The sequence below is a fragment of the Drosophila pseudoobscura genome, chromosome 3 (assembly GCF_009870125.1).
Source record: "Drosophila pseudoobscura strain MV-25-SWS-2005 chromosome 3, UCI_Dpse_MV25, whole genome shotgun sequence".
In the NCBI taxonomy this organism is placed as follows: Eukaryota; Metazoa; Arthropoda; class Insecta; order Diptera; family Drosophilidae; genus Drosophila; species Drosophila pseudoobscura.
The window spans coordinates 20,068,819-20,095,340 of NC_046680.1; the positions used below are offsets into that span (position 1 = coordinate 20,068,819).

Here is a 26,522-nt window from a genome sequence, read left to right on the forward strand (position 1 = left end):
AGTCAGAGTCTTTGCTTTGGCCTGGCTTGAGTCTCACTTTCCGAGGTGGAAAACCTGTTTCCCGTTCCATTTGTTGTGGGAGAGACGACTTTGCATTTGGTTTGTTTCAATTGGTGGAGGCTCCAATGTCGCTCTGTGTATGTGTGCGTATGCTGTCCACAGATACACGTGCATGGGCTCTCACCCATACACCCATAGAAGCGTATGCAAATATTTTAATGTGCGGAACCTCTGGGGAAGGGTGTTATATGGCCCAACCAGGGGGTCCAATTGGCAGAGATTTTGATATTTCTATCGAAATTAGTATCCCATTTAGTTCTCTCTTAGTGATGTTTCCCATTCCGCCACATCTTTCTCAACTCAGTCTCCAAAATAGAGCCATATTTATTTCCCATCTCACTCTCCACCCACTCTCGTGGGGGTTACGGCCAAGCGATTGGTATCCCGCTGGAGATAAGCTTCTAAATTGCATATTGCAACAACTGCTGGCAGCGGCCCAGCCAAGCCCAAAAGACAAACCTCCCAGAAGACGAGAGTCGAGTACGAGTGAGGCCACGCGTATAGGCCCAATGCCAGCACAGCCCCCAATGGCAGCTCCATCCACAGTGCAAACAGAGTTCATAATTAAGCGCCAGAATGCCGGGAAAGCCTCTTGCTTCTTACCTTAGATGCAAAATATTTGTTTATCATATCGCGATAATTGCCGCCGGCGCTCGCTTCGGCTTCGGCCTCAGCCTCGGAGTCGTGGCTCCGCGTGGATTTATGCGCAGAGGGGCCAAGCCAGGCAACAGGCCAGGCCAAGACAGGCCAAGCCGGCCAGACCAAACGAAAGAAAAGGCCAAAAGCGGAGGGGAGAAACCGAACGCAAGCGTGTGCCGACCGCCTTCGAGACTAAAGACCAAAAACTGAGGATGAGACTGAAGATGAAGACCGAGAATGAGGATCAAAGCGTGCCTCGGTGGTGGGTACAAGTTTATTGGCGTGGCGTATGTGCAAATAGCCGCAGTTGGAGCTGATTGCCCAGATCGGTGCGCGGTCCATGGTCCGCGGTCCGCGGTCCAAGCGAGGATCGACTGCTCCAAAAATGTGGGCGTGTGACACTTGAGCTGCTATCGTCAGAGAATCTCTGCCTAAATGCAACAAAAGGAGAAAAACAAATTATTGATAAGCAGATCGCTGATGCACTGCCAGAAACGATGTTGCGGGACGCAGCATCAAACTGGTTTTTCCGTCCACGTTCGTCGTGGAGGTTTCTCCCAGTGCATGCTGATCGCCCAGGTAGGTGCAGTTCGAGACTCGACTCTCTTATCGCAGATGAAGCCCGGCACACGTTGGTCCGGGGCCAGGCTGAATGAAGTACACACATTGATGGCTGTCTGCTTGGTTTTGGCTCAACGCCTTTACCATTCTGTTATGTAAGGGGCTGCTGTTGTTGTGTGCAATGCTTGCAACAGCAACTGCGGTAGGTATGACGTACTTAGACAGTGTACTTCATCAGACGGCAACACAAGAGCTCTATTTACAACCCATCAGTTGGATAACGTATCTATGTCCAAGCAACATCCAAGTTTCATAAGAATACTCAAAGATTTTGAATTTGGCGCGGAATCTAGTGCTGCCAGATAGTCACTTTAGCGTTATACATTTTAGAGCACTGCAAGCACGAAAATATTCGGTATTTTCCGGTGGTATTTTAAAACATGAAAATTTCGTGGAAAAAAGAAGAAGAAGACGAATTCACAGCAAAATCACAGCAAAATCATAGCAAAATCATAGCAAAATCATAGCAAAAGGAAGAAGAAGAACAGACCGCGGACTGGGGGTGGGGGTGAACAGCTGTTCGGCTAAAACGGCAACTGGCGTCTGGTGCGATGGAAAAACGTGTGGAATGGGGCATGTTCTCGCGTCGGTCCGATGCGGAGGCTCATCTCATCGAGATCACCCGCGTGGATGGCAGCCGTCGTGCTTTGTGGAAGGGGGGTGGAGAAGCCGCGTTCCCTCGTCCTCGAGACGCGTCGCGGGTGCATTACTTGAACAGAGTCGCCTCGGACTCCATAAGCCGCGCCACGATGGACGAATCCGAGCTGCAACCATAACCGGGAGCTCACATTCAAAAATGTTCGATTTGGCGCGCACCACTCGTTATATTTTTCAAATGAGACCGTATATTTTGAAATATTTCTGTGGGACGATATATTTTAACGATAAGTCCGCGGTCACACTGCTATCGATAGTGGGCACCATCGATAGTATACGATAGGTTTTCGAAAAGCATCGGCACTGCAATCGATAGTGGACACCATCGATAGTATACGATAGGTTTTCGAAAAACATCGACAGTGCAATCGATAGTTCTCCACCTGTAATTCAAAAAACATCGCTGACATTTAATATTAGTTTAATTTTCAATGTTATATAGAAATCCAATAAATGCAAGTATTTCGAATAGGCCAATCATGTATAAAATTGATTCATCAATCGTACAAAATTGAGTGGGCATGGTTAAATCTTCCATATAGATAGTATTATTCAACGGAATAAAGAATATGAGGAATTGGTCGTTTTTTTGAATCGAATTTGAATTCGCCGCAGTTCGCCGCAGTTCGCCGCAGTTCGCCGCAGTTCGCCGCAGTTCGCCCCAGTTCGCTTTAGCAACAATGAGTCCCATTCCATACACAATGTTGCGGCAACATTTACTTGAAAACCGTTTTTTGGTCAAAATAAGATACATAAAGGTAATTAAAAGAAGCAATCTTGTAGAAAATGCATTTATCTATGGGATAAAGCTAAGTTAGCAAATCTATATAGCTAGAAATATAGGCAATACCCGATTCGCCGCAGTTTCGCTATTGCAACAATGAGTCCCATTCCATGCACAAATGTTGCTAACTCCATGCACACATATCCTGGGGCAAATGGATGTTATAGAATTTTGAATACGTATGTCTTCCAAGACTCCGTAGGTATCAGGATCGAGATAAATATACATAATAATGTACTTTAATATGTCTACGGAATATCAATTTGAGAAAAGGTCTTTATAAATCACGTTTCATCTTCATATAAAATTAACAAAATAGGGTATACAGAGGCTTACACGCAACACAGTGACTCTTTTTTTGTTGGACTTTTTCGTTTAAACCTTTTTTTACAATAAATACAATAAAAGCAAGGATTAAAAACTATCCAATCTTTTAGAAAATTGATTCACTAATCGTATAAAATTATGTGGGCATTGCTGAGAGATTTAGTTAGTCGGCATTATTCAATGGAATATCAAAATTAAGCAATATGAACGAATTTCCCTTTTCGTTTGTTTTGATTGACCTATTTCGCTACTTGCTTTTTGTTTGACTTATTTCGCTAAAACATTTTTTTAAGCAAAATCCAATAAAAGCATGTGTTTAAAATAAGCCAGTCAAGTAGAAAATTGATTTAGTAATCGGATAAAATTATGTGGGCATGGCTAAATGTTCTATTTAGCTGGTAATATTCAACGGAACAAAGAATATGAGGAATATGGTTTCCAATCCTGACGGAGAACGATTAACCTATTACAAGCCAAGGGGGTATTTCAATTTTCCACTGAAAATAATGAAAATTTAATCATTTTAGCGCAGTTCAGCTGAAAAATATCGTGGTTTTTTTTTTAAGTTTATAGTAGAGATGGCATGAATCCTCGAGAAGAATTTACCTTCAGTAATATTTTCCGCCATTTACCTCAAGTAGTTGAACAATTTAAATACAGGGGGCTTTATTGGTCTAAGACGCTTGCACATTTATTCTGTGCTTCCCACTATCGCCCACTGTCGAAACATTGAACCATCGATATTTAGTAGCGCGATAGTGTCGTACCATTGATAGTGTCCCTCTACACCAAATTAGTGATGTAAATTTGAATGAAAACATCGAGTTCGATGTCCATCGATGTTGTCAAAATCAAACATCGATGTTGGATTGATACATCGGATTTATTCTTCGATGCATCGATGTATGACCGCGAAATCAGGACCTGATGGGAAAATTAGTGACAGGCAGTTGTGGTACTGTTTCTGATACTGAGTTTTATTGAAAAAATTGATCTCCTTATATAGCTAGCAGTGGTACTCTTATTGTATGGGAAGGAACGCACAGGCTCCATAAGAGTGTATTTTTAGATAGGGTACACTTACTCTGTGCGGGGGTTACATTTCAGTGATTTACTTAAGTACTTAGCAATAGAGTAAATAGTTTACTGCTTCACCCTTTTTGGTGGGTTCGAGTTTACAAGTGAAATTGTCTATTCTTAGTTGCTAATGTAATTTTCGTATCGTCATATTCATTCACATGACGTGACATGGACAATTGTATCTATGAGTTTTTGTGTGTGAGATTGTACTGTCTATTCTGAAATATTAATAAGGTATATGTTTGTGACTGAACAGTACTCTTCATACCTTTCCAAACACACAACGGGTTGCCTTCGAATGATGTTAACGGCGTTCGCAGTTTCATATTTAAACAAATGTATACCATCTATAGTAAATTTGATTCTATTTTGTTTTATTCTATTTTTGAATTTTGCCAAATACGCAATGATATGAAATTAAACTACCGATGTTTTGCAAAACATCGATGCATCACTCAACATCGGTATCAGCAAAAACATCGGAAAATATCAGTTAACATCGGCAGAAAAACATCGATGATCGATGCATCGATGTTTTTTTTACATCACTAATTTCGATATATTTCTGATGGTCACTCCATTTTTCGAGATAATTTTATTTATTTTCCATTTAAAAAGTATAGTTTGAGTGCATTTATTAAACAAACATCTACTGCGAAAATGGATCTTCGCGGTCCACAATCGTTGGACCACATACTTAAACCCGACGAGTTAAATCTCGTGCCGAAGAACTTGCAAAAGAAGTTGTCGGGGTACATTGAAAAGTTTGGAGATGAGTACTGCAAGAATCGTGCGGCGGCTAATCGTTTAGGTAAGTGTAGCATTCGCAAAAACTAGAATGCATAGTGTATGTTTAAACATTTACAATGGTTGCCGATGACATTGTGTTCGAATTTTGCAAAGCACTGGAGGGAGGTTTGCCGGCGGCTAGCCAAAAGTCTGTGGCTGTGTCTCAAAAAAAATGGAGGATATAGCCAAAATCAATTCAGTGTGGTTAAAGTTAGTGCATATGCGTAGGCAATGCCTACTAGGCATACATTTTTGTTTTAATATTTATTCATATATAGCTTTACACAATGGCTACTAGTTTTGGTATTTTTCTGCTGGCGGGGGTAACACTGAAATTTGACAGACGGATTTTTTTTTGTTTTTTGTGATTCAAAAAAATTTTGCAATAAAGCTAACTAACAAAAGTTGGTAAAATAGTCGTCAGCATGAAACTCAGTGGTCCACAGAGATTAGCAAATGTGTTTTCTCGGGAGGAGCTGGAGCAATTGCCAGCCGGCATGAAGACAAAACTGCAGAAATATATCGACCAGTTCTTCGGGGAATATTGTAAAGAACGCGCTGCTGCCCACCGGCTCAGTGAGTTGTTTAGCAGCTATACAAGCATATGTTAATTTTCATTAAATCTTTTTTTCCTTAGCCGAATCTGAAGAAAAGCGGGAGGAGTTGCAGAACGCGGTCGAGGATTATAAGGTGAAGTTGTCGAATTTCGATCAAAATGTCAATGAGCTGCGCGCCCAACTGGACCAAGTTTCCGCAGAGCGTGATCATCTGCTGGAGACTGTCCGAAGCAACGAGCAGATCGCGTCCTCCTTCAGGCAGGAGAAGAACAGTATAATTGAGGAGCGTGACTCGCTATTGACGTTGATAGAACGTCAGAATGCGGAGCTAGAACGCCTGAAAGAGGATCTGCACAGCTATCGTCAGCAGTTGAGCAACGCCATCTCTGCCAAATGCGAAGCCATTGCGCGCGTAGACGAGATCCAAAGCAAAGAGGTGGCTCTACAGACGAAAGAGCAGCGTATCGAGAACGAGCGCATTTTGCTGCAAAATGAGATTCGGTTGCTCAACAGCGATCTTAACCGCAACAACAGCGAGCTGCAGAACATCCGCAGAGAGAACTCCCTGAACACAATCCAGCTGGAGAACAGTCTGAGGGAGAAGTGCGATGCACTTCAAATACTGCAGGCCGAGCATGCCCAGGTCGTGGAGGTTGTTGGCCAGTTGAACGAGAAGATAGGGGAGTTGACCAGCAACGCCTACAAGCAGTCCATGGCATCAGAAAAGTACGTTGCCACCTTAAAGAACGAGCTCGATGCCAAGAACAAGCTCTTTGAAATTTACAAGAGCACAGAGGAGCAGAATCAGGCGGACAAGAACGAGCTATTGCAAGGCATCGCGGAGATGAAACGCATGCTGAGCGAAGTGACTGAGCAGCACGACAAGGTAGAGGCCGAGCTGAGTTCCACAAAGCAACAGCACAGCTCTGAGCTAGCAGAACGCGATGCAACAATAACGGATTTAAGAAAGGAAATCTCCGAGGCAAATCGCTTACTGGCTCACGCCAAGGGTCAAAGTCTGGAGGAGGCAATCTACAAGCTGTCTCCGAGTGCGGCTGTTGCCAGTCGGGTGATCCATCCCGACTTCACGATCACCGAACTGTACTTGAAGTATGTCAAGGCCCTCGACGAGCTGGAGCTAGCAAATCTCGATAATTCCAAAATGAAGCTGCACATGGAGTCCATGTATAAGGAGATCCAAGAGCGTGCCCCTGAGATTGAGCAGCTGCGTATTGATTTCGAAAATTTGAAAGAAGCCTACGACCATATCATCCCGGAGCGGGATGAATTATTTGAGAAGAAACAATGCGCCGAGGCGACACTGGAGAGGGCAATTTTCGACTTGAAATCCATCACAAAGAGCAACCAGCTGCTGGAAAAATCAACGAAGGACCTCGGGCGGCAGGTGTGCACGCTTCTGGACGAGCTGAATTGCCTGCGTGCAGGAGTCCCCCACGTAAATCACAACAGGTCGGGAGATAGCACGAGCCAATCAACCAATTTCGACGTCATTACCGATCAGCTAGTCACCTTTGATTCGATCGTCGAATTGCAGGCACAGAACCAGAAACTCTTGCAGTTGACGCGCCAGCTAGCGCAGACAATGGATGAGCAAGAAACAGAAAGAGATACGGAAAAGTTGGAAATGAACACAGAGTGTGTCAAGAGGGCCCAAGAAAGGTGTTCCCTGCTGGAAGAGCAGCTCACGGAGAAGAACAATGCGCTCAATCTTTTAAGCTCCAAGTGTGAGCGCTACCAGAAGTATTTCTTTGCTGCCCAAAAGAGACAGGGTCGTCAGACCGTCAATCTAGATGATTCGGCTGCGGATATGGATGTTAGCGAATCTATTACTCTGAACACGTCGGCAAAGGCCGCAGAACACACTAAGGAAGAGGTCAGGAAGCTGGAGCAGCGCATACACAGTCTGGAGAAGCAGTTGGTGGAGGAGAGTAACAAATACGCATCGCTCAAGGAGAATTACGAATACTACACTAGCGAGAAGCGAAAGAACGATGCTCTGGCCCACGAACAGTTCGATTCGATGCGCAAGGAAGTTCGCGAGCTGACATCCAACAACTGCAAGCTGCTGAATGCCACCGATTTCCAGAAAGAGCAGATCGATATACTAAACAGGAACATTGAGGCGCTCAAAAAGCAGATATCGGCCCTTGAGGATCGAAACAGGAACTACGAAAAGACTATCATCAAGCACGAGCAGACCATGCACCTACTCAAGGATGAAACACTGGCGGCCCACAAAAAGTCGGCTGCCGCCGAAGCAGAGGCCTACAATCTGCGGCAGGAGAACCGCTCTTTAAAGGACTCGTCCGCCCGTCTGCAGATCGAGAAGGAGAGCTTCCGTCGGGAGCACCAAAGCCAGTCGCTTTTGCTCAACAATTTGGAGCTTATCAAGTCCAACATCGAGAGATCTGAAACTGAGGGACGCTTGCGCCTCGAGCAGCGGCTAGATGATGCAGCTCGAGAGCTGGCTGCCCAGCGACGTCACCAGCAGGAGGAGCAGGAAAAGTTCCAAGAGACTGTCAACGAGTTCAAGCGCCAAACCGAGACTGCCATCAAGCTGAAGGACGAAGAGAAGCAGCAAGCCGAGAAGTGGAAAGCAGAGCTCGTAAGTGTCCGCGAGGAGCTTGCCCAAAAGACGATTCAGGTGAACGATCTGAGCAAGAAACTGCAGGAGAGCCTGACGCCCTCGATGAATGAGAATCCCGTAACGTCAGCCAACAAAAGGGCCCGAGAATTCGAGCTCAAGTACAACCAGGCTGCGGTTGAGATTGAATCGCTCAAGAAGGAGCTGAACTCGTTGCGGGCGCATGGCGAGCAATTCTACAAGATGTCACAGTCTGCCGAGGCCGAAGTCAAGCGCCTGCACGAGCTGCACTCCGAGATGGTGGCCAATCACGAGGATGAGATGAAGAAATGGAAGAACGCCGAGGGCGAGCTCAGGGCACGCATCGACGAACTGGAGGCCGAGGCCATGCTCTCGAATGTCACCGAACAGAGCAGGACCATAAACCAGACAGATCAGGTCAAGGCCTCCCAGGATGAGCTGAAGACTGTTCTTGAGAAGCTCACCGAATCGGGTCGCACAATCCGCACTTTGCGATCTGAGAACACGACGCTGGCCGAGTCTCTGCACGAAGTGGAAGTAAAGTATGCCCACGAAATGGTCTTGCACTCCACCGACATCCAAGACCTTACCAGTCTGAAGACTGACAACTTCAAGTTGAGGGACGAGCTGAACCAGCTGAAGACGGGACGGGAATCGCTGCAGGCCGCCCACGACGCCCTGGTCAAGTCGAACGCCGAGGCCCAGACGCTTCTGGAGAAGGAGAAAGAGGAGTCGGACAGGCGCGTGGCCGACTTGAATGCTCTGAATGCGACTTTGCACGATCAGATTGAAGCACTGGCCACAAAGCTGACGGCCTTGAGTCAGTCGGGTTCGGGTCAGGGTCAGAACAGTTCGATTCTTAACGAATCTCTGACTATGGATGCAGACCAAAGTCTCAACATTTCCGGCATGGCTGTAGAGGAGATCCGCAGCAACGAGCAGCTCCTGAAGATCATTAAGTTCCTGCGCCACGAAAAGGATCTATGTGTGGCAAAGCTGGACATTGTAAAGGCTGAGAATGCACGCCTAGCGTCGGAGCTCACCATTCAGCAGAAGAAGGTGGACGAGCTGAATGCCTGTCTAAACCAAGAACGCTCCAGGAACCAGACCGACGTGGTTTCGACCTCTAAGCACGCCGAGGTGTTGCGCAAGATCGAGACCCTGAACGCCATCACAGATAGCAATCGCATCCTGCGAGAGGAGCGAAACAGTCTCACACAGCGCGTGACGGAGCTGACTAGCCGCATCCAGAGTTTGGAAAAGGAACTGTTCCCGCTTCAATGCGGCAACAAGGAGCTAACATCGAAGATCGAAGAACTCAATTTGGAGAACACCTCGCTTCGCACCGAGGCCGTCAAATGGCGTCAGCGAGCCAATGTCTTGGTGGAGAAGAGCAATCGCAATCCAGAGGAGTTTAAGCGGATTCAGACAGAGCGCGAAAACCTAGCCAAGCAGCTCACGGCTGAAAGGGAACTTAGCAAGAAACAAAACGAAGAGATTGGCTCCCTGAGGTCAGAGCTGCCAGCGCTGACAGGAAAAGTGCAAGCCCTAGACGAGGCCCGTAAGAAACAGATGGAAGAGTCAATAAATCTCCGTCAGGCAAACACACGCCAGTCGCAGGACATCATGGAGCTGAAGAACCGACTGTTGCAGAAGGAAGAGGAACTGCTGAAGGCCACCGATGACCTGGAGACGAAGGAGAAGGCTCTGCAGGATAAGGACAGCAAGGAGTTGGCCTTGCGTAAGGTGGCCAAGCGCTACAGGGATAGCTACGTGACTCTCCAGGCGCAACAGGGGGGAGCCGACATCAGTGCCGACCTGGAGAAGGTTCGCTCCGAGCTGGAAGAAGTTGGCAACCAGTATAGAGCCGCCAAGGAGGAGCTGGAGAAGGTGACCACGGAAAACGATGCTCTCAAGAAACGCCTGACTGAGCCCGAAACCGATTCCAATGCCGCCCGTCAGGATCACAAGGTAAAGGTGGACAAGCTCATCCAAGACCTTACAATGGCCAGAACGGATCTGGTCAATCAGGAGGCTACCCTAGCCAGCAACAAGACCCAATACGACGAGACCGTCGCCCGCCTGGAGAAGGAGCTGCAGGAGAATATTGCCGCAAACAAGGAGGTCAACTTGCGGCTCACTCGCGAGAACGAGGCGCTGCACATGCGCATCAATCAACTCCAGCGTCAACTGGGCTCCCAGCAGTCGACCAAGCCCTCTACGAGCTCTGTCGCGGAGAAGGGAAATATATCAGAGTCCTCATCACCACGCACTGCCAATGTGAAGCCCATGTCGGGGTCGGCCACAGTGCAGCAGTCGGCTACTGTCACCCCCTGGCGTGGCGGGGAGACACCCTTGGCCAGCATCAGACCTATCTCCGTGCAGAACAGCCGGACGGCTGCCATCCTGCCCACCAGCCAGCAGCCGTCGGCGGGCAGTGCTTCGACATCCTCGTCATCGACCTCTACCACATCTGCATCGGCCAGTGGCAGCAGCTCTGCCGTGGCCAACACTGCCCTAGTTCCCCCGCAGCAGCAGGTTCACACCACAGGCAGTGGAGCCTTGGAGTCGATGGCTTCCTCATCGCCCACATCTTCGCACACAGATTACATGCCGTCGACCAGCTCGGCGGCTGTAGCGGTGGCCGCCATTCCACCGATGGGAGCCACCTCCGCCGCCGAGAGTTCCCAAGAGGCGGAAAGCGTTCAGCATCCACAGCAGAACGATTCGCAGCTATTTGCAGGAGGGTCTCAGCAGCAGGTCGTGGCCTTGGTATCGCCACGCGTAGAGGGCTCTTCGTCGACTTCTACTTCCACATCGACATCGACCTCCACTCCGAATCCGACTGCGCCAAGTGTCCAGGATGCGAACAACCAGAGCCAGCAGCCCAGCACTTCTGGCAGCAGCAGCAGCTCGTCGACGGTAGTCAGCAGTCACAGCAGACACACGCCGTCCAGCAGCAATGTGACCACCACTCAGGCTGGCTGTTCATCCATTGGCATCAAACGTCCTCGCGACGTGGAAGGTGACTCCACCAATACAGAAGATGGGGTCCCCGAGAAGATGAAGCGGCTGCGTACTCCTATGCACAGCGAAGAGCTGTCCGCCACTCACATTGGAGACTCCGGGATGGACGTAGATCAGATGCCAACCTCGTCGCAGCGAGATCAGGAGGATGACATTCAGGTGGTGGACTCTGATGATGAGGACGATGTCTTGGCGGATGCTGATGACGGCCCCGTCGATGGTGGCGAGGCCGATCAGGAGGGCTACGAGGATTCTTACGAGCAGGACAACGATATGGACAACGAGGGTGCAGACGATGAGAACGAAATGCCGTCCGATCCTCAAGACAATAACGAGGTGGATATTGAGGAGCAGCAACTTCAGGTCCAAGAGGAGAGCCAATTGCTGGACAACCAAGCAGGTGCGGCAGTAGTGGCTGCCTCTGCCTCTACCCAGGAGAACAACCAAAGCCAGGCTATCACCAGTGGCAGCGGAGACTCTTCGAATCCTGCAAAATTGCCACAAGCCGAGACCTCCCCATGGAAGCAGGCGGTCGCCTCTACATCTTCGGCAGCATCTCGGCGTACAGAGAGGTAAGTCGGAAACTAATGTCTTCATACAGAGTGTAATAGAATCCTTCCCAGTAGCTCCGTGGAAATTGTCAGTTCCCCGCAAGTGTCCAACTTTAGTGAGCAGCCAGTTCGTGTGGAGACAGCAGAGGTAGATGGAACCGCAGCAGTGGCTCCCGACGAGAGTGCTGGGCCAAGTGGTGATGGCGCAGCAGCCACATTACCCCAGAAGCCAAACGAGGCAGCCGAAAGCAACGCTGCCGATGCCAACAAGCAACCAAGCGAGAGTGACTTGGGCGGAGCAGAAGATATCTGTGAGGCTGACGAAGCCTTTGCCGAGGAGACGCTGGACCCTGGCCAGGGTGAAGACTCTCAGCAGCTCGCAAATGAGAGTAAGCAGATGCAGGCCATCCTCGATTGGGATATAAAGATAACCTGTTCACTTTTGCAGACCAAAATGTAGGCACAAGCCAGTCTGAGCTAACCGATAACCAGCCCAATCAGGCGGAAGGCGGTTCGGCTGAAGCCAACGAGGGCACAGATGGAGTCTCCTCAGAGGGTGAGAAGCAGACCGTGGGTGTTGAGGTAAGAAGGACGCGCTTTTACCAAAGATAGCGTAATCTCTGACTAGTAGCCATGGCGTGGTTTCAGGTTGGTGAAACTCCTGACTGCATGCGATAATTGGAATGCGACTAACATCAGTTGTTGTTAAAGTCCTTGCCCATATTTGCTACTAACTATACCATCCCCTATTCGCTGCTGACCAACATTTTAACACGATCTATTCTCTTTAAAGGAGGAGGGACGCGAAGCCGAGGCCACGTCCCCGTCGGACAACACGCGATATCGCACGTTGCGCAGTGGTATGCCAAACAACAACCGTAGGGTTCGCGGGGCGCGTGGAAATCAAAATTCGAACCAGAATCGATCACGCATTGTGTGGCAAAACAATGCCAACATGCAAGATCAAGGTTCCTCCAGTAACCGTGGATACAACCACCCCCGCGGTACCCGCACCCGCGGCCCTCGCTCTCGTCGACCACCGGCAAACAACTTCAACAACAACCCCGGACGATACTAGCAGGAACCAGATTCCGGCGAATCCCCAGACGACAGTGTGCTGACATGTCTGGCAGCGAACGCCGATTCTCCTACATTCACTTATATTTAAAAGCTACATTTAAAGAAATTAAAATAAAGCCAATCAAATTGAAATCATTGCCTTTTTGTAATTTTCTTTTTTTATTTAGTTTTGTAAAACCCTAACTCTGTGTCTGGAAAAAGATTAAGATCTTGGGCGTTCCTTCTTCTCCTTGTAAAGAGCCAACAGAGAGACGTTGGCCACCTTGACAACCTTGAAGCGCACACCGGGAATATCACCGACGGCGTGACCCTTACGACCGAAACCGGCAACCAGGACTTCGTCGTTCTCCTCGATGTAGTTCAAGCTACCGTCACGGGGCACGAAAGCGGTAATCTTCTTTCCGTTCTTGATGAGCTGCACCCTCACGCACTTGCGGATGGCAGAGTTGGGCTGTTTGGCTTCAACGCCACTGCAATTAAACAAATAGGGAGTGGATTAGAATATATTTGTTAGATACACTTTCCTAATGAAATACAAAATACACTTGGGTTCCGTTCACACTCTCTGATAGCACGCCCAGCATCTCACAGTATAATCCTGTGATTTGCGTTTCAGACACAACAAAACACAAAAATATACTGCGAGGCGTCAAGACGCCGCTTCTTTCGGCACACCTAGGAAAACACTTTTGAGATGTTCTGAGACCACCGTACGTACACTTTCTCGAGCACAATACCCTTGGCGTGGGAAGCACCGCCGAAGGGATTGGCCTTCCATCTGGTGCCCAAATGAGCCTTCTTGTAGTCCTTGTCGGCCCAACGCTGGTCGCGACGATGGTTCACATGCTTTCTGGCTGTGCGCAGACCTCTTGGTTTGCCTGAAAACATTCAATTAATTGGATTAAATCGAGGTTCACTATGGCATCGAGAGCGGCAACACAATGTAAACAAATGACAGTTTAGTCGGCTTTGACTTTGTGAGGTTAGATCGAATGAATAGTTGCAAATTTCATTTAAAAGACTATTATCGCTAAATATCACTTGCAATAGCTGCGTTGAGGTGTGTTCCATTGTCAAAGCCAGATCGTAGGCCATAAGTTTGCACGATTCATTCGATTTCAACGGATTTTTGCATACGCAAAATCCCAACTCTTTCAACTTTTTGAGAGCACCAAGTCTCTCAGGTTGTCCAACATAAATTCACTTACTCTTTTAGCCGCCCGACATTTACAACTCCATTTGTACACTGTTTTGCGACACAATTGGCTTGTTTCACATAAAAACTACTCTTTTTTGACAACTCACCCATGATTTTTCAACTATCTCAGGCTGTGGCGGAAATAAAAGAAAGAGGAAGACATATTTGACTATCGACGGCACTATCGATGGTTTGACAGCTCTATTGCAGTGTTTATCGGACTTATCGGCAAAATATACCGTCCGACCCTCAGAAATAAACCAAAATATACTGTGTCGTTTTAAAAATATACCGTAATATACCGACGAATACTAACGCGTCTTAAAAAATAATGGAAAATACTGTGAAAAGTTTTAAAATGTGCAAGGTGTGTGAGCTAGAAGTGGTATCTAAATCCACTCCACTTACCATACAAATACCAAACATTGGGCTTATCGCTATTTTTCCACGATCGAAAATCATATTCCTCGATTTTGCTATTCATAAAGAGTCCTAAATCTTTATCTCGAAGCATAAATATAAAGATTTTTTGTTTTGCCTACTCTAATTTGTGAGCCCTGTAATGGAAAAATTTAAATGTTCAGATCAAGAAGAGCCCATAGACTGTACACACTTGTTTCATCATAGTCCTCCTCCTGCGTCAGATCTCTCATACAAAATTTGAATTTTTAACGGACAGTTTAACGTACACTTGGCCACACTCTGCCTAGAGAAAAAAATATACCATTACGGGCATTCCTGGTATCGATTTTGATGTGCATGCAAGCAATGGAAACAAATAATGATGGTATTCGTTGTAGCCTGTTAAAATTTAAACCAAATTATTTCAAAATCATGATTTTAAATTATGAAATAAAAGAATGCAATTTTCCATCAGAATAAATACATATTTTATGAAAATCTAAAATTTCTTTTCTCGGCAACGTTCATTGCGCTGTTTGGGGAGCTCGCCAGGCCAGTTACTGCCAAGGCCCGATGGCCCCACTGAGCCCCACACAGTCGTTGGCGGTATCGCGTTGCTTTCGGTTCGGTTACGGCGCAAAAGCGGTTAAAACTTCCACAGAGAAGTATACGCACGGAGCTTGGAGTTATTTTTAACGTTTTTTAACAGAAATTTTAGGTTAGTGCGTGCTTTGACAAACGAGTTTTAAGTTATTTGCAATAAATGGTGTTTTGTGCCCGCCTGTGGCATGTTCTATGTACCACAGGCCGATTGCCGCGGTAAAACGCTGGGGCACAGGTGTGCCGTTGCACAGCCACAACAAAGTGTGCAAGCATTTTAGGAATGGCATGCAATATGCAAATATGTAGATCTACTCTACTCCATCCCACAGAAAGTGAAGTTAAACTGGAAAACTAACACAAAACTGCCACACCCACTGCCAATATTTGAGAGGAATCTTCGATGCTTCCATTGGATGAGATCGAAAAGTGATCATGCTAATTGGAAAACAACTTGTTTCAAGTTTACTAGGCTTCAGTTCATAAAAATTCCTAAGGTGCTGGGGGTACGAAGAGTGTGAGCGCGAGACTCGCGCAAAAATAAATATGGAAAAAAAAACTGTGTCTGTGTCGGTTGTTTCTTTCTACCTCAACTATGTCGCATGTACTCGTACGCTGGAACCGGTTCCTCAACAATGTGTGAATGATACGATGCTGTGTGAGAGTGGCTCTGAGAGCCTGGGAAGGTGTGTGAGATCACAGACCCCAGCTGCATACATAGATCCACAAGGCATTTCAATTTCAATGGCACAGCTTAGTGCAACTCTTCTAATACAATGGGAAAATAGTAATTAATTAAACAACTTTTTACGCGAGAGTGTAAAAATAAGACCTGATGCGATCCATTGTCAAGTGAGTGATGTCAGTCGTTGCGCCTGCGCAGTCCCCAAAAGTTGGTGATGTAAACAGGGGATCGACGAAGACTGGGAGAAGGTATAGGCAATGAAAACGAAATGGAATGGAATGCAATAGAGCACAAGACGCTAAAAAGCAAGTACCTGGAAAGAGGGCGTGGAGCTGGATGTCTTTATCTCTGGACGTGACGCTGCCCACCAGAAATTGGCACACTTGTGTGTTTGTGTTTTTCCTTTATGCAATACCTAGCTCCGTTGATTAATCAACTGTGACACTCGCTTTCTATCCCCCGTAGTACTATTCAACAGACAAATACTGTTGTAATTAACGACACATCCAATTGCTTTTGGCTTCACTTTTATGTGTGTCGTTACAAGTTTTCCTTGAATGCTCTCGTATGCGCATATGTACGTACCTTCTCTGATCTACTACATGATGTCATCTAATTGCTAGTTTATGTATGCACATTCATCAAATCAAATCAATATCATGACGGAACAGTGGAGGTCTTTTCTCAGCCGGTTCTACACGTGTGACATAGTTTTCCCATTTTCCGAACCAGTGTACACCTGTTCAGCTCTCAGTGCGGTTTTATTTTTGAATCATGGATTTGTTATTCCATATCCCTTTTTCTATTGGGAATTGGGTTTGAATCGGAAACTGTCGCTTCTAGTTCGAATTTCCAATTAAACTTCACCATATACATACCTATGCATAAACAATGTAAAATTGGTTATAGACTTTTATCAACGGGAGGTTTGAAATTAATTTTCCCAGAAAGAACGACGATACCCATCAAGAAGCTAGAAGCCCCCTGACACATGCCACTTCGAGTTTTCCTCCTGTACACACAAGCAGCAAATGTTGATCAATCTGCCAGGCATAGAATGGATGGAATACATATGTACATACCTCCTTGAAATTATAGCTCTAACCCCATGACAAACCCTCCCTGTTGTATATTTGGGTACTCCCTGGAAAAGCGAACGCAAGCGAGTGTTAACCCAGTTTACACAATTCGTGGCACGCGATGTCCGGTTAAGATTGCCTTGCAATGACCAGCAATTGCCACAGCAAAGAAAATTGTTAGCCCACCTTGACCGAACCCCATCCTATACCCAGTCACATCCCCACCCTTGGCTCTAGCGTGGGGTCAATAGCTTGGCGTGTGCTACAAAATGTCTACGAGCTGGGAACTTCCAAGCCCCTCACTATTTTATGGCTGATAAACAAAAAAACAGCTAGATAGAGGCATATTTATTGAATTGGATAGTTTTATCCGGGAGCATGATAAAGCCAAAGAAATCGTATCAATATTTGTCACCGAACTACTACTACTTAACGACACTCCAGAACTTCACGCGACATTCAGAGGGTGGTATCTAATTAGAGTGCTCTCAAATTAAATATGTAACTTATCCGATCCAGTCGGGTATTTTGCCAGCGTAAACATCCTTAAGTGGACCAAATGGGCCGCGTCTCGTAACAGAACACCGAAGAGGCGCAGCATCGGCAATGTGGTTTAAGAAGGTTGGGACACAGTCGCTGCGCAGCATAACACCGCGTGTGAGCCGCGTCAGCAGATTAATGCAGTTAATATCTATAGATTCTCTAAGACTCTCTCTCTTTCCGATCGAGAAGACAATATATCTCGCTTCGATTAAGTAAATTCGTCGATTCCTATTTTATTTTTTGCCCAGTCGCAATTCATTTATCTCCTTGCTCTGATCCACATTGATCTTTTGGGTCTACAAAATTTCCAACTTTTAATATTGATCAAAGCCATTAGAGTGGTGCTGTCAGATGAAAAGCTTAATGTTTCTTAGATCTGTACAATCCGCGTGTACAATATGCCTATAGCAAACGTTGTGTGTACTCGTACACTGACAGCATTCAAATTGCGACTATTTTTTGTTTTACCAGTCTGAAAACTGGCTTTTTAACAAGGGCATGACAACCTCTATCGAGGAGCGAGCACACCACATAGTATGGGTATATACAAATTCATATATACAGACATATACCATATAATAAGCATGATAGAGCCAAGTGTAGGAGCCCACATAATGGCTCATTGTTGTTGTGTATTTGTTGTGGAAAAGTCGCTAATCAGTTTTGTCTCACGTTCACAAAACAAAAGCTTAACAACCAAGCCAAGCCGTAGCGAATGGGAGCTGGGGGGCCAATGGCTATATGGCCAAAACACTTATTAATGTGCCAAGAATTTAATGGAAAGCATTTATTGTTATGGCTGCGGCCGTTTTGGGGCCAGGTGAAATTTTTCAGGTTTTCACTTTACCTTCCACAGTATGACGACGAACGTGGTGGCGGCCCTATCGGCCATGTTCGTCTGTCAGTAAAGGTCTGGGTCTCTGAATGTGAATGTGATGTTTTCTAGATAAATCATTCACAATCAATAAATTTGACTTTCAAGGTCCGAACGCATAAAAAGTGAGCGCTCATTGTGCGGTTCTTATATGGCGCGAATATATACAAAAAATAACCAAAAAACAAAAATAAGGTCTAAACAATGACTATATCGAGCTAAAGCCGAAGCTTGGGGCGAGCTTCAATTAGCATTTTGCTGGCATTTCAAAGAAAGGCGAAGGAATTCATTTTACAAAAATTAAAACGCATTTAAAGCCAGATACATACAAGCTCGTATAAAGATAGTATATAGTATAATGAAAAGGTAAACACTTCAAGGTTAATCGCAAATGTTTTCAAATTCAAGTTCAATTCGAATTCTTGTTATTCCAAGAGAGGGGAGCGACAAAATCAGAGCGGGATATGCATACACGTTTTTCGCCTTCGCTTTAGATGAATCATAGCCTGAATTCATCAGAATGCCGATCATGTAGGCACATGGGAAAATCCACTATACATAGTGGTTTTGTATGCTGCGGTCGTTTCACTCCCGCGGCGTCTCTCACTTCCTTATTGATCTGGCTTGGACCCCGACACGGCCACAAGCGAAATCAAAAGTCACGTTCTGAGTCATTCTGGGGGAACTGACCTCGATAATATGGCACTGGCTCGGCACCCACCTGCAAAAAAAGCACCATAAATTCGCCTGACAATTGTCGGCCACTAAAAATAATTAAGTAATTTGCTTAAGCGCAGTAAACGCTTAATTTATTACACCGCTAAACTAAACCACTAATCGCCGACTCGATTTACTGTACTATGTAGTGGGCACTACGTATACGCAGCGGTGCCTGACGAGCTCCACAGTGATAAGCATTGAGTGGCCAACTAACTGATAGTTAAATGGTGTTAAACGATACGGTGGCCCTCTCTCCTCTAAATATATGTACTTACCCCTAACGTCAGGCCCAATCTGTCCCGATATGACTACCGTCTGCTGTCAGTGTAGCATTCGTAATTATATGATACTTTGAATATGCATGAATCTGATTTAGGTTGAACTCTCACAATTTAACACTCTAATGGGGTTTGGGAACATTTGGCGATGAATGAGCTTATCTAAGGCACTCTTAAGCATATGGCATGAAAGAAGTGGAATTTGGTGATATATTTGTTTGAGTTTTTAGGATCTTTCATGGGAAATCTACTATATGAACATTAACAACTGCAGAACTGATTTATAACAAGTTTTGCCAAAATATGGATTAATTGTTCAACTCAAGTTCATATGAAAGGTACTCTGCCACCTATTATGAAACGATTAAGGTTAACTTTCAAGGTATTATTGTGCTTCTATCAGAGAGAGAGAGAGAGAGAGCTATTTCAGCATTTTATTGGCCAATTTGCTTATGGTACTTGAGGCCCCACTCTATAGTGCTTCATTGATAGTACCTCATTGACTATAGTCATAGAGAAAGATAGTTATCATCAAGTGTGGCGATACACAACCAGATAAGCAGATACATATTCGCAGATACATTTGCAATTCTTCGGTGGCTGTCTGGTGGCAGTTCACAGGAAACGTGTCACCGATAAGCGGGGGCGACATTGTTTGCCAAAGTTGGCAGTGCAATTATTTATGCCATGGTAATTAAACAGTCGGCAAATTATAGAAATGGAAATGGTAGTACGTGGAGATGCGTATGACGGGGTGCAGACGGAAGCGTGGACACGGTTCGGTTCGCTTCTGATCACTCGTGGTTACACCAGAAGCGAAGCGATGAACGAACGAACCAACGAAAGAACGAACATCTTGTCTGATTAATATTCTGACTCACATTGTCTTCTCGACAGGTGCTCAAAAAGATGACGCTGACGGTGCGGAGAGACCGCGAGCGATTCGGCTGGAGTGCGCTGGCGATGACGATGTCGCTGCTAGTGATGGCTACCTGGCTGGCGCCCAGTCAGAGCTTGCCGCAAGGTGCACCGGAAACGGTGTGCGACACAATGCTGCCGTTCCATTCGGGTGGCAGTGTGCTGCCCCAGAACAGTGTCTCCCCCTTCAGCGTGGAGACCTCCGCCTCGACGGTGGGCCAGGGCCAGACGGTGCGCGTGGATGTCACGGGAGTGCCGGAGGGTCTGACCTTCGGTGGCTTCATGGTGCAGGCTCGCAACCGCAATCCGCCCCACCAGATTGTCGGCCAGTTCAGCCCGGCCCGCGACGGCACTGTCAAGCTGATGAACTGCGAGAACTCCGTGAACAACTCGGCAACGCACAGCAATGCGGGGCCCAAGCCGCAGGTCTACCTGGAGTGGCAGTCCCCGGTGGACTTCCTCGGCCAAGTGGTCTTCAAGTGAGTAGAGAGATCCTCTCAAGAAGCCACTTCTCTAACTCTAATTTCTCTCCTCCGCAGTGCCACGATTGCCCAATCGTACAGTGAATTCTGGGTGGGCGTTCCCTCTAATCCTGTACAGATTGTCAGGCGTGACCTGGGTGCCGTGCCACTGCCCACAGCTGTTCCACAGCCTGCCTTTGGAGCTGCTCTTCCTACCACTCGAGCACCGTATGTGCCGCCCAACTACGTGGCGCCGAGCGCTGTGGCAGCAGCCACCGCTGATCCCTTCTACAATGGCTGCGGCGTAAGCAAGAACTGTTTCGGATTTCCCGATGGCTGTGTGAACAGCAAGACCTGCACCTCCGTGGCCGCCGTGACAGTACGCGGGGACATCTACGAGTTCGAACTACAGTCTGGCAGGGGCAACAATGCTGCCTACGTGGCAGTGGGTCTCTCGGAAGATGCCAAGATGGGTGAGGACCTGACCACCGAGTGTGTTCCCGAGAATGGCCGTGTCGTCATGTATTCCTCCCTCACCTCGGCCACTCCCTACGCCGCCGTCAGGACCAGCGTGGTAAGTTGTGGGACAGTCCACAGTCCCAGGCTAATGTTCCATTTATGAATGGCTATCTTTTGCTTTGCAGCCCCAGAGCTCGGCTCGTCTGCTGAATGCCTCGATTGTGGATGGTGTGATCTACTGCAAGGTGGAGCGGGATCCCGTTACCGTGGTGCAGGGACGCACCTTTGACCTGAGAAGGAAGCAGTACCATCTACTGGTGGCCTCCGGCAGCAGTCTGAAGGACAACAGTGTGGGATATCACGACATTGGTCGCCTGCCCTCGGGCAAGGCCATCAACCTGGCCGAAGTACAGGACCTGAGCGGTTCGAGCAAAATCCTCGTGCAGCTGCATGGCGCCTTCATGATCGTCGCCTGGATCGGCACCACATCGTTGGGCATCATCTTTGCCCGCTACTTCAAGCAGACGTGGGTGGGCAGCCAGAGCTGCGGCAAAGACCAGTGGTTCGCGTGGCATCGCCTGCTCATGGTCACAACCTGGTCGCTGACAATAGCCGCCTACATCCTCATCTGGGTGGAGCTGAAGCGGGCGGTGTGGCATGCCCACTCCATCATTGGCCTGATCACCGTGATCCTGTGCTTCCTTCAGCCCATTGGTGCTTTATTCCGTCCCGGGCCCAATGACAAGAAGCGGCCGTATTTCAACTGGGGTCATTGGCTGGGCGGCAATCTAGCTCACATCCTGGGCAGTAAGTACTCCTCGCAGAAGAGTTGACTCATCTGGGAATAACATGCTCTTTGCTCTTTTAGTTGTGACCATCTTCTTTTCCGTGAAACTGCCAAAGGCTGAGCTGCCCGAATGGATGGACTGGATTTTGGTCAGCTTCGTGGTGGTCCATGTCCTCGTCCACCTGATATTCTCTGTAAGTAGAGCGACTGATACCCCAGGGTGGTTGTGTGTACCCCTTTCATTTGACCCCAAAGTGTATAAAGAGTAGTCAAACCAGATCTCTATCAAGATCTTGGTTCCCTGCATTGCCTGCCTGTACAGAGGTTCTAGTTGTGTCCTTAAACGCTCATTCATCTGCTACTAATTCATATGTCATCCATTGTCCCACAAGAGCAACGTGGCTATGTCCATTAATGTGTAGATTGGCTTGTGCTTGAATCATTGGCAGATTACGGGATTGGCCTCGGAACGACACCTCAGCCAGCGGGCTAACACCTTCCAGATGGGCGAAATGTCGCCGCATCATCAACAGCACGCCATGCGCAATGGCATGACAATGGAGCGCAAAATGGATGCACCGGTAGGTCAAGGTTCTTCTAATCTTCTATATAAGCATAACACGTATTCTTGTTTCCCCTCTTTCAGTATGGTGCCATGCGTAAGGGGCTGCTGGGAGTCTATGGTGTGGTATTGGTGTTGTTTGTGGTGGTGCTGATTTTGCTGGTGGTGCTGGCTCCCATCGAACAATTTCTGGGCAAAACCTAGACTCCTGAATCTGGATCGGATTGGAAGATGTAGAGTTAGACAGTGCTCTCCTACCCTTTCTCATTCGCTCTCTTACCCATCCATTTGCGATGGCCTATATTCGTAACAACCTTGTGTGCTCATTGTTTAACCCTTGATTCCTGACCCTCCTCTCCCCTACACCGTTTTATATGTTGTTTTATGTGTAATTAGGCGCAAAGTGTCACCCGGCCGTTCAGTACATGTTATATAATTTATTATTAATAAAAGTAAAACAAGCCAACATAAATGCATTAAATTTGTTTATATTCCCGTTCTCTAATCAGCTATCCCGCAAGTGTCATTGGGTGCTGGTGCTGGCTGCTGCTGGGGCATGTATCAGTTTCTCGATGCACTTTCTTCTTCTATATATATTTCATTTATGTACGAGTATATATATATATATATATATAGTTGTAAAAACTATTACAATTATTTGGAGCAGACCATTATCATTAGATATAGTATATGTTTGTATTTGTATTATGTGTACGGTGTTTGTATACTTTTGGGGCTCCACTAAAATTATTATACTTAACTGATAGATAAACTCTACAATTTCTGAAATTGAAAAAACGAAACTCTTAACACGGAACGAAACGAAATCATCGCTCTTCTAGTATGAACGTCTCCTGCGGATACAGTTTGAGCATCTCCAGGGTTTGGCTAGATTCGATGGCTGTCAGATCGCGACGCGGCCAGCTGCTGATCAGTTTGTACTCTTCGATGAGGAACCCATTGGCGGTCACATAGTTCAGCAGATCCTGCAGGGATTTCAAAAAGAATCCCAGGTTAATAATGGCTTTGATCAAGAGGGATGCTTCCTCCGCTTACCTGCAAGTTGTTTTGAGTGTAGAATCTTCTTTCGAGAAAATCTCCCGTGGGCTTTCGCACACGTATCTTGAATATGTTCGTTTCCTGCTCCCCCGGCTCCTGAGGCAGCGACTGTTCAGCCTGCCAAATAACAAGATTTGGTTAAGAAAATTCTTTAACTTAATTGGTAGCTACTTACGACTAATCGTATGGACTCGCGCCTGGCGCTCTCCTCAGCTCGCTCTGACTCAATGCGCTTACGTTCGGCTGCCTGGGCGGCCGCCTTTTGACTCTTTGCTGCCTCTTTGGCCATGTCCGCCTGCAGGGTTTCCTCGTATGCCATGTCCTGCTCGGCCTTCACTTGATCCCGTGCCGCTTTTTCATCCTCCTGTCGTATCTCAACCTGCAGCTGCTCCTCGTACATGGCGGTTGTTTCAATGAGCCTCGTTAGCAAATCATCAAGACCAATATTACCTAAAAAGTAAAGGCTTGTATATGAAATATAAGGACTTGAGGGACTTTGAGTTTCCGTACCATGAATCACAGAGAGAACCTCGCAGTTACTTCCCAATTGTCGGCTCTTTCCAATTAGCATAATGGCCGGAAGCTTGTCCAGCTTTATGTTTCTAGCCGTGAGTGAGGCGTTGCTGCTTATACGAGCCGTCAGCAAAGAGAGGAACCTGAAAATATCATGCATTCATTAAGTATAAGTTTTTGATGCGAGTTGGAGGTAATTTAATTGTAAAATTACATATCCTTGTTGCTCTCGTAGGTCATGTCCCAGCCGAAGAGAATAAACTTTTCCTTTAATGTCTGAATTATGCTCTCTGCTTTCATCAGATGATCACAGAAAACATTCGTGAGTATGCTCTCGCCGTGATGTAAGTAAATGGCCAAGAGTTTACGCTATAAATATTAAGAATGATATATACACTTCCTCTTTGGGAATAGTTGGGTGCTATTGTTGTTATCACCTCTTTGGCAGGCTTGTGGCAGGCCAGCTGCAAGGCATTATCTAAGCTGCCGTCAAAGAACTCAGGATAGGGCTCACCGAACCGGGACCGGTAGTTCGCCACAAACTGGGTGGAGCCAGTCGTCTCATCATCCGTATTGTTTGGTACTAGAGAAACGACAATTTTAGTCAGAGCAAAATATAAAAAAAAGCTTTTTGAGTCCTCACTTAGATGTCTGTTGAGCGGTTGAACGGGCGGAGAATCTGTAAATATGTACTCAGCCGTATTGAAGTCCGTGGCATCCTCAAACTCATCCGCTGAGCTCTCGCTGTCGAGATTCACAACATCGAATACGTTGTTCAACAAACTGGAACTCGTTTGTGCGTTTTCGCCATCGAGAGGCACATTGGAATTTGATTGAACGCGTTCCTCAATGTTTCGTAAGACGAATCGGTGATTCAGCTCAATGCCTGATTGCTGAAATGATCATCAAAGTTTAATATACATGTTGATGATAGCCGAAAGAATTTACCGCCAAGGTTGTCTCATTATTACAACCACTGGGCCAGCCGGTCCATTCTTGATGCCTCACTGGTATGTTCTTCATGCAGAAGACATTCATTTTAACTTCTTGGATGGTAGTCTGTCCGGATACGTTCATTGTGAAGGTGCCTTCCGGCTCGTACACTATCTTGATGGTGAAATCCTTATCTGTTCGCTGCGGCACCTCATCTCTAAAAGGAGAGCGGGACAAGTCGTTTTATAATAGAGGTTTAAGAATCATTATTTCTGCATCTGCTTACGGCTCTGTGTCCATGAAACCATCATCGGTTAGATCAACGAGAATCAGCTCGTTTTCCTGTGACAAATCTAAATTACAAATTTGTGTTCCCCCTATCTGAGCATCGCTGGCCCTCGATGGCGGCCAGCCGCTTATGGCCTGCCGACACACTGGGACATTGGTCGCGTCGAAAATTTTGCGTTTCAGTTGCTCTAAAAGAAGCGAATCCAGAAGAAAGGATGGGATTACCTTCGGTTGCGGCTTACAGGTGCGCGAGGTACCTACCAATCGTTGCTGTTGGAGGCAATCGTATGTGGAACAACATCTGATTGAAGTGTATGTTGAAGTTCATGACGTTTTGGTTGTTGTTTTGACTGGAGGGGTCCAAGTTAATGGTCGACGTCAGATGGGCTAGCAATTGTGACGCTATAGTAGATATGTGCCATGTAATTTGTGAATATGCGACGTAATCACATTATACTCACTGGGATACCGATGCCGCTGGTTCTGATTATGGTTGTGCAAAGCAAAGAAGCTGGAGGCGCCTGCATTCGATGGCCCCGGCAGTTCATCGTAGCTGGGTGGCCTGAACCCGTTTGTGTTCGATTGCGATCCCGGCTGCACTGGATCCGGGACAGCTGGCCGGGCCGCCTGTATGGGATTGGACAGCGGCGCATCGTCATGGGGCATGACTCGGCTCAGGGCATCCTGCAGCAAACAAAGCAACAAACGCCAACGCAATAGAATATACGCATGTGCGAAGACCGAGACAAAGACGCCTGTGACGTTGCAGAATAGAACTTACCATAAGATTCCAGTTGACAGCCTCCAGGTGGGAGAAGGCCTCTCCGACATCGTCGATGCCAGTTATGTTCTGCGAATACCATGAAAGGGGGAACACTCGCATTACAATCTTGAGTTAATCCGAGAAAAATATCCCACACAACGTCACCCACACACAGCGAACACACAGCACACACGCACCGAAAATGTGCGCATAAAATAATCACAGAAGTTTCTCGTGATTCTCGGGGGGACGTGGCCAGAGTAATTTACCTGGAAACTGGCCAGGGTCTCGTCCTTGTTCTCCGACATTATACGTGGTTGCGGGGGTGCCTGTTTAAATTGTTTTCTACTTTTAAGATTTTCACTACAAAAAATTACACAAAGAAAAAGTGACAGTCCAGTGTGACCAGTTTTGGGAGAGGCCAAGCGCAATAAGGTATTTTGCTATGTTATCGTTCACAGCTCTGTTGCTGTGAACTCTAATAAATTCAAACAGAGGGGCGCCAAACCATCAGCTTGAGTAACAGGGCGAAAATGATATCCCTTATATATATTGGTTTAACTGATTCTCTGTTGAGTTCCTTCGGTTATCTCATAAAATCA

The 26,522-nt window shown here is 46.7% G+C and overlaps 4 protein-coding genes across 8 annotated transcripts; 2 read left to right on the forward strand and 2 right to left on the reverse strand.

Annotated features, from left to right (window-relative positions):
* Positions 1–4,753: 4,753 nt before the first annotated feature.
* Positions 4,754–12,930, forward strand: Mgtor (nuclear basket protein megator). Of its 3 annotated transcripts, none has more exons than XM_033379173.1 (5): positions 4,754–4,979; positions 5,595–11,739; positions 11,791–12,107; positions 12,167–12,300; positions 12,512–12,930. In XM_033379173.1, the coding sequence occupies exons 1-5, from the start codon at positions 4,829–4,831 to the stop codon at positions 12,794–12,796; spliced, it is 7,032 nt and encodes a 2,343-aa protein (XP_033235064.1). In that variant the 5' UTR covers positions 4,754–4,828; the 3' UTR covers positions 12,797–12,930. The 3 variants fall into 3 exon arrangements, with proteins under 3 accessions (XP_033235064.1, XP_033235065.1, XP_015040592.2); XM_033379174.1 differs by having other exon boundaries at positions 11,794–12,107; XM_015185106.2 differs by lacking the exon at positions 4,754–4,979 and adding an exon at positions 5,292–5,533.
* A 3-nt stretch (positions 12,931–12,933) lies between these two features.
* RpS23 (ribosomal protein S23) lies at positions 12,934–14,212 on the reverse strand. Its single transcript, XM_001361727.4, has 3 exons — positions 14,104–14,212; positions 13,517–13,676; positions 12,934–13,268 (listed from the first exon to the last, which is right to left on the reverse strand). Exons 1-3 carry the CDS (start codon positions 14,105–14,107, stop codon positions 13,001–13,003), a joined length of 432 nt encoding a protein of 143 aa, XP_001361764.1. The 5' UTR covers positions 14,108–14,212; the 3' UTR covers positions 12,934–13,000.
* A 751-nt stretch (positions 14,213–14,963) lies between these two features.
* LOC4805351 (putative ferric-chelate reductase 1 homolog) lies at positions 14,964–22,836 on the forward strand. 2 transcript variants are annotated; one of them, XM_001361728.5, is made up of 7 exons: positions 14,964–15,116; positions 20,075–20,574; positions 20,635–21,130; positions 21,201–21,822; positions 21,884–21,996; positions 22,225–22,383; positions 22,449–22,836. In XM_001361728.5, the coding sequence occupies exons 2-7, from the start codon at positions 20,087–20,089 to the stop codon at positions 22,566–22,568; spliced, it is 1,998 nt and encodes a 665-aa protein (XP_001361765.4). In that variant the 5' UTR covers positions 14,964–15,116; positions 20,075–20,086; the 3' UTR covers positions 22,569–22,836. The 2 variants fall into 2 exon arrangements, with proteins under 2 accessions (XP_001361765.4, XP_033233653.1); XM_033377762.1 differs by lacking the exon at positions 14,964–15,116 and having other exon boundaries at positions 22,252–22,383.
* Positions 22,837–23,035: 199 nt separating this feature from the next.
* Positions 23,036–26,346, reverse strand: casp (Fas associated factor casp). 2 transcript variants are annotated; one of them, XM_001361729.5, is made up of 13 exons: positions 26,190–26,228; positions 25,939–26,007; positions 25,619–25,841; positions 25,419–25,559; positions 25,156–25,345; positions 24,885–25,086; positions 24,580–24,829; positions 24,374–24,519; positions 24,151–24,305; positions 23,934–24,079; positions 23,599–23,873; positions 23,421–23,540; positions 23,036–23,350 (listed from the first exon to the last, which is right to left on the reverse strand). In XM_001361729.5, exons 1-13 carry the CDS (start codon positions 26,226–26,228, stop codon positions 23,192–23,194), a joined length of 2,115 nt encoding a protein of 704 aa, XP_001361766.2. In that variant the 3' UTR covers positions 23,036–23,191. The 2 variants fall into 2 exon arrangements, with proteins under 2 accessions (XP_001361766.2, XP_015040594.2); XM_015185108.2 differs by having other exon boundaries at positions 23,042–23,350; positions 25,419–25,544; positions 26,190–26,346.
* Between the last annotated feature and the right edge of the window lie 176 nt (positions 26,347–26,522).

Bases quoted from the DNA above. Each gene is read 5' to 3' on its own strand.
- LOC4805351 (XM_001361728.5), top strand. From the start codon at position 20,087: ATGACGCTGACGGTGCGGAGAGACCGCGAGCGATTCGGCTGGAGTGCG. The intron at 20,575-20,634 runs GTGAGTAGAGAG...TCTCCTCCGCAG, and splicing joins CTCGGCCAAGTGGTCTTCAA to TGCCACGATTGCCCAATCGT. The intron at 22,384-22,448 runs GTAGGTCAAGGT...CCCCTCTTTCAG, and splicing joins AGCGCAAAATGGATGCACCG to TATGGTGCCATGCGTAAGGG.
- RpS23 (XM_001361727.4), bottom strand. The intron at 13,269-13,516 runs GTACGTACGGTG...GTTTAATTGCAG, and splicing joins GGTATTGTGCTCGAGAAAGT to TGGCGTTGAAGCCAAACAGC.
- Mgtor (XM_033379173.1), top strand. From the start codon at position 4,829: ATGGATCTTCGCGGTCCACAATCGTTGGACCACATACTTAAACCCGAC. The intron at 12,108-12,166 runs GTAAGCAGATGC...TCACTTTTGCAG, and splicing joins TCAGCAGCTCGCAAATGAGA to ACCAAAATGTAGGCACAAGC. The intron at 12,301-12,511 runs GTAAGAAGGACG...TTCTCTTTAAAG, and splicing joins AGCAGACCGTGGGTGTTGAG to GAGGAGGGACGCGAAGCCGA.
- casp (XM_001361729.5), bottom strand. From the start codon at position 26,228: ATGTCGGAGAACAAGGACGAGACCCTGGCCAGTTTCCAG. The intron at 24,520-24,579 runs GTGAGGACTCAA...TCGTTTCTCTAG, and splicing joins ACCGCTCAACAGACATCTAA to TACCAAACAATACGGATGAT. The intron at 23,541-23,598 runs GTAAGTAGCTAC...GTTATTTGGCAG, and splicing joins GCGAGTCCATACGATTAGTC to GCTGAACAGTCGCTGCCTCA.